Raw genomic sequence first — 12686 nt, forward strand, 5'->3', positions numbered from 1 at the left:
AAACAGGTGGTTATTACAAATGGGGGCCAACATCAACAAAGCCCTCAACCTGAAACGCTGTCTGAACTGCCTCGTTACAACTCCTGTATTCATTGTTCTGACAAATGAAGCCACGCATGCTGAATGCCTTCTTCACCACCCTGTCCACCTGCAACTCTACTTTCAAGGAGCTATGAAGCTGTACCCCTAGATCTCTTTGTTCTGTAACTCTCCCCAACTCCCTATCATTAACTGAGTAGGTCCTGCCCCGATTTGATCTACCAAAATGCATCACCTTACATTTATCTAAATTAAACTCCATCTGCCATTCATCGGCCCACTGGCCCAATTGGTCAAGGTCCCGTTGCAATCCTAGATAACCTTCTTCACTATCCCTATGCCACCAATCTTGGTGTCATCTGCAAACTTATTAACCATGCCTCCTAAATTCTCATCCAAATCATCAATATAAATCACAAATAACAGTGGACGCAGCCCTGAGGCACAGCCAAGCCAATTTTGAATCTAATTGGCTACCTCACCCTGGATCCCGTGAGATTTAACCTTTTGCAACAACCTACCATGCGGTACCTTGTCAAAGGCCTTGCTAAAATCCATGTAGACAAAATTGCTGGCTTTTAAAGCAGACCAAGGCAGGCCAGCAGCACGGTTCAACTCCCGTACCAGCCTCCCCGAACAGGCGCTGGAATGTGGTGACTAGGGGCTTTTCACAGTAACTTCATTGAAGCCTACTTGTGACAATAAGCGATTTTCATTTCATTTCATTCAACTGCACAGCCCTCATCTACTTTCTTGGTTACCCCTTCAAAAAACTCAATCAAATTCGAGAGACATGATTTTCCACTCACAAAGCCATGCTGACTGTCCCTAATCAGTCCTTGCCTCTCTAAATGCCTGTAGATCCAGGGCGCGATTCTCCACTCCCCCGCCAGTTGGGAGAATCGCCTGGGCCGCCGAAATTTCCGGGGACGCCGGTCCGATGCCCTCCAGCGATTATCCCAAGCGGCGGGAACGGCCCGGTTGAGTTTCGCGGGCCGCAGGCCGGAGAATCGCCGGAGACACCCAAAATGGCACCCCCGCGATTCTGAGGCCCGGATGGGCCGAGTGGCCAGGCCAAAACAGCGGGTTCCCCCCAGCGCCGTCCACACCTGGTCGCTACAGTCGTGGGCGGTGCGTGAACGCTGGGGGGGCGGCCTGTGGGGGGGCTCGGGGGGATCCTGCACCGGGCTTCACCTTGAATGTGGGGTGGCCCGCGATCGGTGCCCACCGATCGTCGGGCCGTCCTCTCTGAAGGAGGACCACCTTCCTTCCGCAGCCCCGCAAGATCCGTCCCCCATCTTCTTGCGGGGCGGATTTGGACAGGACGGCAACCACGCATGCGCGGGTGATGTCCGTTATGCGGCGCCGGTCGCGTCATCTATTCGGCGCCGCTTTTACGCGGGCGACAAGGCCTGGCGCGGGTAGATGACGCGGCCCCGATACTGGCCCATTGTCAGGGCCTGAATCGGTCGGGACCGGGGCCGTTCCGCGCCGTCGTGAACCTCGACAGCGTTCACAACGGCGCGGCCACTTCGGCGTGGGGGTGGAGAATCGCGCCCCCTGTCTCTCAGAATACCTTCTAACAACTTACCCACCACAGACATTAGGCTCACCGGTCTGCAGTTCCCAGGCTTTTCCCTGCGGCTCTTCTCAAAGAAGGGCACAACATTTGCTCCCCTCCAACCCTCAGGCCCCTCACCTGTGTCTGTCGACGATTCAAATATCTCTGCTAGGGGACCCGCAATTTCCTCCCTAGTCATCGGAGTATAGGGACACCTTATGCTCCAGCCCCCCCTTAATTATTCCCTTCCATTTTCTTGAAGCCCTTAAAGCCATAACCAAGAGCTCGATCACCATTACAAATAGGAGGGGAGATATCGGACACTCCTGTCTCGTTCCCCGAGCTCAAATTTTTGGTACATACACAAGCCAACGGGGCTTTGTACATGTTGTGTTGGGTGCTCTGGATCTGTGGAACACATATAGGCCACCAACACTTAAAATAGAACAACACTATTTTATTGAGTTAGAAACTGTTGAACATCCTTTCACTGTGGGTTAACACGATGTTAGATTAAACTAAAGACCTATGCCTGTCCTAACCAGTCTATGCGCTCAGCACATGGTGAAGATCTGTGCTGTAAGCTGTCAGCTCTGTCCTTCTGAGAGGCTGCATCCCGAATGAGCGGGAAAACTGATGCCCTCTGTCTTTATAGTGCGTGTGCTCTAACTGGTGATTGGCTGCGGTGGTATGTGTGTTGATTGGTCTTGCTGTGTGTCCATCAGTGTGTGTGTCTGCACCATGATATACTGGTGTATATTATGACAGTACAGTCGACGTACCCACAAGCCAAACTTTGGTCCAAGCCCAAATTTCTCCCAAACTGGAAAATGATACTTCCACTTTGCCTATCAAATGCCTTCTCCGCATCCTAAGCCACCACCACCTCAGGATTGGGCCTTGCCAGCGGGAGAGAAGTACATTTAACAGTCGCCAGACATTAGATGACAGTTTCGGTCCTTAACAAACCCTGTCTGATCTTCATCTATCACCCCAGGAAGACAAGGGTCTCACCTCATCGCCAGCACCTTAGCCAATACCTTGGCATCTGTATTCAACAGTGAAATAGAATGGTACAACCCACATTCCACTTTTTTCAACGAAAGGGAAATCGATGCCTGCACCAGTGTCACTGAGAGGCACCCCGGGTCAAAGAGTCCGGAAACGTGTCCACCAGCAATGGGCCCAACTGTCTGGAAAACGTCTTGTAAAATTCCCCCGGAAACCCATCTGGCCGTGAGGCTTTACCTGTTTGCATCTGTCCTATGGCTGACAAGACTTCCCCACGACCTAGCGGTGCCTCCAATTCCTCGCACTCCTCCTCCCACCAGTAGAAATTCTAGACCCTCCAAAATTGCCGACATATCTGACCCCCCCACTTGCACTAAGACCTATAAAGATTCTTATAGAAAGCCTGAAATGCCCGTTTACTCTCCCCGGGGTGGGCACCAGCTCACCGCTGGAGTCCCTCACCTGAATGTTCTCCCAGGAGGCCTCCTCCCAGCCTCCTCAGCTGGTGAGCCAAGGGAGGGCTGGCGTTCTCCCCATATTCATGAAAAACCTCCCTCGAATGCCGCAGATCGAATTGCGTGTGTAGTTTCTCCTATTCACCGGGATAGGGTCAGTGGATTACCTGCATTCCACCTCCAGAATATCGCCAATTAGCTTCTGCCATTCTTCTCTTACCTCCCTACCCACGTGCGCCTTGTATAATTTAATCTCTCCTCTGATAACTGCTTTCAAAGCCTCCCACAGTGTGTCCAGCCTCCATGGCGGACAGTGAATGGGGCCCAACTTGAAAAGCAGGTCCACCAATCCTACCTTCCTCACCCCGGGAAGGAGAGAGCCACCCATCAAAAAGAAGTCGATCCTGGAGTATATCTTATTATCTGGGGACAAGAACGAGATTTCTTTACCCCCCCCCCCCCCCATGGCTGAACCACCACAAATCCTCACCCTCTGTTCTCTTCCATAAACGCTAGCAGCGCCCTCACTACCCCCCAAAGGAGCCAACAACCTCAACCTAGACTGCTCTAACTTCAGTTCCAGCACACAGTTTAAATCTCCCCCAGGATCAGCTGGTGTGTGTCCAAATCCAGGATGGAGGCCAACAACTTCCTTATAAATTCCACATCATCCCAATTTGGCTCATGCACATTTACCAATACTACCAACTTACCCGCCAATGACCCAGTAACAATCACACACCTGCCTCCCAAATCTGCCACGACCTAATCCACCAAAACGCGCGTCCACTTATTGATTAAAGTCGCCACCCCATGGACCCCAGTATTGAATCCCGGGTGAAAAACCTGGCACCCACCCCTCCGCAGTCTGGTCTGGTCCCTCACCCACAAGTGAGTCCCCTGCAGAAGTACCACATTGGCCCTTGAATTCTTCAGGTCAGAAAAAGCTCTCGATTTCTGAGATGGGTGTTATGGTGTCCTGTACTTAAGAACAAAGAAGCGTACAGCACAAGAACAAGCCCTTTGGCCTCCAAGCCAAACTTAGTCTGGTAAGGGATTGCATTTTGAAATATGCTTTATCCTCGAGGTGGGCAATATCATTGCTTTTTTTCTCAATGTCCTAGGAGGAGCTGCCCCGCTAGCAATAAATAAAACTGGTGAACGAGGGTGAGATGTGGGGGCCTGGGGTGGGGGGGGGGAGTGAAGCTGCAGCTGTTGAACCAATTTTGGCTGGTTCAACAAGCTTAGCGTCTGGGTTGGGGCCTGGGGGGGGGGGCGGGGGGGGGGTGAGGATGTTTGGATCTCTTCAGTGGACCCCCAAAGCCCGCACATTCCATGTGACCAGCCTGATCGAAAGGGTCTCAGCCTCCCCCTCAACCCGGAGTCAGCCATTTAGACAAATCTGAAATTCTTTGAAGATCTAACTAGTAGAGTTGACCAGGGAGAACCAGCAGATGTGGTTTATTTAGACTTTCAGAAGGCTTTCAACAAGATCTCACATAGCAGATTAATATGGAAAGTTAAAGCACATGTCTTGAGATGGATAGAAAGCAGGTTAGCAAAAGGTTGGAATAAATGGGTCTTTTTCTGATTGGAGGCAGTTTCGTGTGCAGTTTTGGTCTCTTTATCTGAGGAAGGATGTCCTTGCTATGGAGGGAGTGCAGCGAAGTTTTACCAGGCTGATTCCTGGGATGGCGAAGTCCATTATATATGATTTAATAGCAGAGCTTTGGAAAACAGTCACACGATCAGACAGGGTTAACGTGGATTTACTAAAGGAAAATCCTGCTTGACAAATCTACTAGAATTCTTCGAGGATGTAACTAGTGGAGTTGATAAGGGGGAGCCAGTCGATGTGGTATATTTGAACTTTCAGAAGGCTTTTGACAAAGTCCCGCATAAAAGATTATCGTGCAAGATTAAAACACATGGGATTAGGGGTAGTGTATTGAGATGGATAGAAAACTGGTTGGCAGACAGGAAACAAAGAGTAGGAATTAACGAGTCTTTTTCAAATTGGCAGCAGTGACTAGTGGGGTACCACAGGGATCAGTGCTGGGACCCCAGCTATTCACAATAGATATTAATGATTTAGACGATGGCACGATCTGACAAAGTCTCATTCTGGCGGGATTAGTGGTGACATTCCCGCCGCTTGTAGTGCCGGGAACGATCCCGCTATCCAATGCCACAGTGTTATATTTTGGGGGTCTCAGCAGGGAATGCCCCCTCCCCCCCCCCCCCCCCCTCCCCCCGCCGTGGTTGCACTCAGCCGCATTTCTTGCTTAAGGAGCTCCGCTGACCAGTGCAGGAAGAGATCGGGTCGGCATTTAAAAATGGTACCCCAATCTCTCAAACCCCAATGTGACCCCTGCCCCCCCCCCCCCCCCCCCCCCCCCACTAAACAACCAAACTCACCTGTTGCAGAGTCCTCGAGCCGCCCTCACCCCAACACATACAGACAGGGCACCCCCGGGTCCGATGTGGGCAAAATGCCATCTCGGCACCTTGGTAGTGCCCCTGCCAGCCTGGCAGTGTCACCTGGGAACCCTGGCAGTTACGTGGTGCTTGGGTGGCATCAGAGTGCCACCCTGCCGGAGGCCACCACCTGGTGGCCTCCGATCGCCTGGGAGACCCCCCCTCCCAACCAGTGCCATTCTGCCAGGGCACCATTTGTGGTGACCAATGCTAAATGTTGCACGGCTGGGGTCTCCTCGACGATGCCAGTAGATTCCGGGGGCCGGTTAGATCCGGCGTAGACATAGTTAAGGGAGCTGCAAGTCTGGATCCCACCCATTGTGGGAATCTCGGGAATTGTCTACAAAATTATGAGAGGCATAGACAGAGTGGATAGTCAGAGGCTTTTCCCCGGGGTAGAGGGGTCAATTACTAGGGGGCATAGGTTTAAGGTGAGAGGGGCAAGGTTTAGAGTAGATGTACAAGGCAAGTTTTTTACGCAGAGGGTAGTGGGTGCCTGGAACTCGCTACCGGAGGAGGTGGTGGAAGCAGGGACGATAGTGACATTTAAGGGGCATCTTGACAAATACATGAATAGGATGGGAATAGAGGGATACGGACCCAGGAAGTGTAGAAGATTGTCGTTTAGTCGGGCAGCATGGTCGGCGCGGTCTTGGAGGGCCGAAGGGCCTGTTCCTGTGCTGTACCTTTCTTTGTTTGTTCTGTGTAGGCCTCTCGCGGGACCTACCAGCCGCATCCCATCCCAAGTCTGGCAGGATGCGGCCAGCAAATCGCGCCCAATATCTCCATATTTGCAGATGACACCAAGTTGCTTCAGTGTGAATTGGACAAGTTGGGCGAGTGAGAATATCAATGGCAGATGCAGTATAATTTGGATAAGTGTGAGGTTATTCACTTTGGAAGCAAAATCAGGAAGGCAGATTACTACCTGAATGGTTGTAAATTGGGAGAGGGGAGTGTGCAGCGGGACCTGGGTGTCCTTGTGCACCAGTCGCTGAAGGTAAGCATGCAGGTGCAGCAGGCAATAAAGAAGGCTAATGGTATGTTGGCCTTCATTGCGAGAGGTTTCGAGTATAGAAGCAGGGATGTGTTGCTGCAATTATACAGGGCCTTGGTGAGGCCACACCTGGAGTATTGAGGGCAGTTTTGGTCTCCTTCTCTGAGGACGGATGTTTCAGTTATAGAAGGAGTTCAGCGAAGGTTTACCAGGCTGATACCTGGGATGGCGGGACTGACGTATAAGGTGCGATGGAGTCGGTTGGGATTATATTCACTGGAGTTCAGAAGAATGAGGGGGGACTTCACAGAAACCACATCATTCTAACATAATTAGAGCGGGTAGATTCAGAAAGAATGTTCCCGATGGTGGGGGAGTCTAGAACCAGGGGTCACAGTTTGAGGGTAAGGGGTAAACCTTTTTGGACTGAGGTGAGGAGAAATGTCTTCACCCAGAGAGCGGTGAATCTGTGGAATTCACTGCCACAGAAAGTAGTTGAGGCCAAAATGTTTTCAAGAAGGAATTAGATACAGCTCTTGGGGCTAAAGGGATCAAGGGATATGGGGAGAAAGCAGGATTAGGTTACTAAGTTGGACAATAAGCCATGATCATAATGGATGGCGGAGCAGGCTCGAAGGGCCGAATGGCCTCCTCCTGCTCCTAGTTTCTATGTTGTGATCTGGAATCCGTTGCCTGAAAGGGAAGTGGATGCAAATTCAACAGGAACTTTCAACAGGGAATTGGGCAAAGTCTTGAAGGGAAAGAATGTTCAGAGTTTTGGGGGAAGAGCTCTGGGGCTGATTGAATAAATTGAACAAAGAGCCAGCATAGATACAAGGGGCTGAATGGCCTTCTATATGATTTGCGATTGTATGAGGGAATTCTGTCAGTTGGTGTCCACATGAAGGAAATGTTTGTCATGCTGTAGAACGAGCTCTGACCTTTCCCCCTGACCTTCCCCCCTGACCTTTCCAGCTTAGTCAATATTGTGACTGTTATTTTGCAGGTTAGTTGGACACTGCCTTCGTGAGGAGGATTTGGTGAAATTGTCCCAGAGCCTGAAACCTTCCAGTTTGGGATTTCTCATTACAGGCTTCAGTGACGACCACGACCAGTGGGAGGGTTGGTGCCACTGGATTCTTCAGCGGTGTGAAATGTGCGACAGTGAGAAGCTTGTCTACTTTCTCATTAAAATCTTCAATGAGTTTCTCCAAAACAAGACCTTCCTGTGGATGTCACAATGGTGTAAGGAGCTTCAGAAGCTTCTACAAGACAGGATTAGGAAATGCAAGACAGAGGACACCAGAAATAAACTGAAAAAAATCAAAGACACCATCAGCCGACACTGCTGAGAAAACAGTCGCCATCTTCCAAGCTGTAAGAAATGGTCATGGATAATTCAACCGATTCGCTCTACCAAAGAGCGGGGCAGCACAGTGACACAGTGGTTAGCACTGCTGCCTCACGGCGCCAAGGTCCCAGGTTCGATCCCGGTCCCGGGTCACTGTCCGTGTGGAGTTTCCACATTCTCCCAGATTCTGCGTGGGTTTCGCCCCCACAGCCCAAAGATGTGCAGGGTCGGTGGACTGGCCACAATAATTTGTCGCTTAATTGGAAAAAAAGAATTGGGTACTCTAAATTTATTTTGAAAAAGCTTTACCAAAGAGCTAGCACAGGGCCGATGGGCTGAATGGCTTCCTGCTGCATTATTCAATGGATTAAATAGCACTTGATGATCACAAAACGCTTCACACTATTTAATTACTTTAGAAAGTGTAGTTTGTGCTGTTATTTAAGACACGTGTTAGATGCTTAATTAGATTTGGGGGATCTGGCATTAACTGGAAATTCACGTGCGCCCCTGTACATAGGAACAGACTAAAAGTTTGGTTGTTGGGTTTGGAGATGTATGTCTGTAATATGTGTCTCTGTAAATAAAGGTATGTGTGTGTAAAGATTGGCTCCAGTTCTATCCTTCAGTGCCTGTCTTTGAGTGAAGGGGGAAGGTGGGGAGGGGTGGGGAGGGGAGTGGAAATGACGGCAAGTACTCCCTCCCCTACCCGCGACACTCCCTCGCCTACCCTCGGCACTCCCTCCCCTACCCTCGGCACTCCCTCCCCTACCCTCGGCGCTCCCTCCCCTACCCCCGGCGCTCCCTCCCCTACCCTCGGCGCTCCCTCCTCTAGCCTCGGCGCTCCCGCCCCTACCCTCGGCACTCCCTCCCCTCCCCTCGGCACTCCCTCCCCTCCCCTCGGCACTCCCTCCCCTACCCTCGGCACTCCCTCCCCTACCCTCGGCACTCCCTCCCCTACCCTCGGCGCTCCCTCCCCTACCCTCGGCGCTCCCTCCCCTACCCTTGGCGCTCCCTCCTCTAGCCTCGGCACTCCCTCCCCTACCCTCGGCACTCCCTCCCCTCCCCTCGGCACTCCCTCCTCTAGCTCTCGGCACTCCCTCCCCTCCCCTCGGCACTCCCTCCCCTACCCTCGGCACTCCCTCCCCTACCCTCGGCACTCCCTCCCCTCCCCTCGGCACTCCCTCCTCTAGCTCTCGGCACTCCCTCCCCTCCCCTCGGCACTCCCTCCCCTACCCTCGGCACTCCCTCCCCTACCCTCGGCACTCCCTCCCCTACCCTCGGCACTCCCTCCCCTCCCCTCGGCACTCCCTCCCCTCCCCTCGGCACTCCCTACCTTCGGCACTCCCTCCCCTACCCTCGGCACACCCTCCCCTACCCTCGGCGCTCCCTCCCCTACCCTCGGCGCTCCCTGCTCTAGCCTCGGCACTCCCTCCCCTCCCCTCGGCACTCCCTCCCCTACCCACGGCACTCCCTCCGCTACCCTGGGCACACCCTCTCCTACCCTGGGCACTCCCTCCCCTACCCTGGGCACTCCCTCCCCTACCCTGGGCACTCCCTCCCCTACCCTGGGCACTCCCTCCCCTACCCTGGGCACTCCCTCCCCTACCCTGGGCACTCCCTCCCCTACCCTCGGCACTCCCTCCCCTACCCTCGGCACTCCCTCCCCTACCCTCGGCACTCCCTCCCCTACCCTCGGCTCTCCCCCCTACCCTCGGCACTCCCCCCCTACCCTCGGCTCTCCCCCCCCTACCCTCGGCACTCCCCCCCTACCCTCGGCACTCACCCCCCCCTACCCTCGGCACTCACCCCCCCCTACCCTCGGCGCTCCCTCCCCTACCCTCGGCTCTCCCCCCCTACCCTCGGCACTCACCCCCCCCTACCCTCGGCGCTCCCTCCCCTACCCTCGGCGCTCCCTCCCCTACCCTCGGCGCTCCCTCCCCTACCCTCGGCGCTCCCTCCCCTACCCTCGGCACTCCCTCCCCTACCCTCGGCAATCCCTCCCCTACCCTCGGCACTCCCCCCCCCCTACATAGAACATAGAAAAATACAGCACAGAACAGGCCCTTCGGCCCACAATGTTGTGCCGAACCTTTGTCCTAGATTAATCATAGATCATCATTGAATTTACAGTGCAGAAGGAGGCCATTCGGCCCTTTGAGTCTGCACCGGCTCCTGGAAAGAGGACCCTACCCAAGGTCCACACCTCCACCCAACACTAAGGGCAATTTTGGACACTAAGGGCAATTTATCATGGCCAATCCACCTAACCTGCACATCTTTGGACTGTGGGAGGAAACCGGAGCACCTGGAGGAAACCCACGCACACATGGGGAGGACGTGCAGACTCCGCACAGACAGTGACCCAAGCCGGAATTGAACCTGGGACCCTGGAGCTGTGAAGCAATTGTGCTATCCACAATGCTACCCTGCTGCCCTTAAGAACAAATAAATCTACACTATATCATTTTACCGTAATCCATGTACCTATCCAATAGCTGCTTGAAGGTCCCTAATGTTTCCGACTCAACTACTTCCACAGGCAGTGCATTCCATGCCCCCACTACTCTCTGGGTAAAGAACCTACCTCTGATATCCCCCCTATATCTTCCACCATTCGCCTTGAATTTATGTCCCCTTGTAATGGTTTGTTCCACCCGGGGAAAAAGTCTCTGACTGTCTACTCAATCTATTCCCCTGATCGTCTTATAAACCTCTATCAAGTCGCCCCTCATCCTTCTCTGTTCTAATGAGAAAAGGCCTAGCACCCTCAACCTTTCCTCGTAAGACCTACTCTCCATTCCAGGCAACATCCCGGTAAATCTTCTTTGCACCTTTTCCAAAGCTTCCACATCCTTCCTAAAATGAGGCGACCAGAACTGTACACAGTACTCCAAATGTGGCCTTACCAAAGTTTTGTACAGCTGCATCATCACCTCACGCTCTTAAATTCAATCCCTCTGTTTTTTTAAAAATAATTTTTATTAAAGGTTTTCATAAAATATCAATAACAAAATGAGAAAGAAAAAAGAACCCAACAAGGGTAAGTACAAAACACAATCTAAAAAAGCAACCCCCCAAACACCCCCCCCCACCCCGTACCTAAATAATAAATTAACATAAACACCCCGACTTAAGACAACAACAGGTGTATACACCCCCTCAGACCCTTCCAGTGTAAATAACATAAACAAAAATAAAGTAAACCCCCTCCCCAACCCCCGAGCTGCTGCTGCCATTGACCAATGTCTAGCGTTCTGCCAGAAAGTCTAAGAACGGTTGCCACCGCCTAAAGAACCCTTGTACCGACCCTCTCAAGGCGAATTTCACCCTCTCCAATTTAATGAACCCTGCCATATCGCTGATCCAGGATTCCACGCTTGGGGGCCTCGTATCTTTCCACTGAAGGAGAATCCTTCGCCGGGCTACCAGGGACGCAAAGGCCAGAATTCCGGCCTCTTTCGCCTCCTGCACTCCCGGCTCCTCTGCCACCCCAAATATTGCGAGCCCCCAGCCCGGTTTGACCCTGGATCCTACCACCCTCGACACCGTCCTCGCTACGCCCTTCCAAAATTCCTCCAGCGCTGGGCATGCCCAGAACATATGGGTGTGATTTGCTGGGCTCCCTGAGTACCTAACACACCTGTCCTCACCCCCAAAGAACCTGCTCATCCTTGTCCCGGTCATGTGTGCCCTGTGCAGCACCTTAAACTGTATGAGGCTGAGCCTCGCGCATGAAAAGGAAGAGTTCACCCTCCCTAGGGCATCTGCCCACGTCCACTCTTCGATCTCCTCTCCCAACTCTTCCTCCCACTTACCTTTCAACTCCACCACCGAGGCCTCCTCCTCCTCCTGCATCACCTGGTAAGTTTCCGAGATCTTCCCCACTCCCACCCCCCCGAGAGCACCCTGTCCTGTACTGTGTGTGGCAGTAGCCGTGGGAATTCCACCACCTGCTGTCTGGCAAACGCCCTTACCTGTAAGTACCTGAAGGTGTTCCCCGGGGGGAGCCCGTACTTCTCCTCCAGCTCACCCAAGCTCGCAAACTTCCCGTCCACAAACAGGTCCCCCAACTTTCGTATGCCTGCCCTGTGCCACCCCGAAAACCCTCCACCTGTTCTTCCTGGGGCGAACCGGTGGTTCCCCTGTAATGGGGTTCACGCCGAGGCCCTAACTTCCCCCCTATGCCGCCTCCACTGCCCCCAAATTTTGTGGGCCGCCACCACTGGCCTCGTGGTATACCTCCTTGGAGGGAGTGGCAGCGGTGCCGTTGCCAGTGCCCCCAGACTCGTACCCACACAGGACGCCGTCTCCAGCCTCTTCCATGCAGCCCCCTCCCCCTCCATCACCCACTTGTGCACCATTCTCGCATTGGCGGCCCAGTAGTACCCACAGAGGTTGGGCAGCCCCCCCCCCCCCCCTATCTCTACTCCGCTCCAGGAACACCCTTCTCACCCTCTGAGTCCCTCGCGCCCACACAAACCCCATTATACTCCTGTTAACCTGCCTGAAAAAAGCCTTCGGGATAAACACGGGGAGGCACTGGAACAGGAACAAAAACCTTGGGAGCACCGTCATTTTGATTGACTGCACCTTACCCGCCAGGGACAGCGGCAACGCGTCCCACCTCTTGAACTCCTCCTCCATTTGCTCCACCAGCCTTGTAAAGTTAAGCCTATGCAGGGCCACTCAATCCCTCTGTTAATGAACGCTAGCACACCATAGGCCTTCTTCACAGCTCTATCCACTTGAGTGGCAACTTTCAAAGATGTATGAACATAGACCCCAAGATCT

General features: G+C 53.2%; 1 protein-coding gene across 1 annotated transcript in view; it reads left to right on the top strand.

Moving 5' to 3' along the window:
• Window positions 1-8496, top strand: part of LOC140408254 (NACHT, LRR and PYD domains-containing protein 3-like) — a 132573-nt gene extending 124077 nt beyond the window's left edge. The window contains exon 7 of the mRNA XM_072495210.1: window positions 7548-8496. Coding sequence (XP_072351311.1) covers window positions 7548-7893 — 346 coding nt within the window. The 3' untranslated portion in view covers window positions 7894-8496. The remainder of the gene's footprint in view (window positions 1-7547) is intronic.
• Window positions 8497-12686: the final 4190 nt, after the last annotated feature.

This window comes from Scyliorhinus torazame, chromosome 3 (assembly GCF_047496885.1).
Source record: "Scyliorhinus torazame isolate Kashiwa2021f chromosome 3, sScyTor2.1, whole genome shotgun sequence".
NCBI classification, from domain to species: Eukaryota; Metazoa; Chordata; class Chondrichthyes; order Carcharhiniformes; family Scyliorhinidae; genus Scyliorhinus; species Scyliorhinus torazame.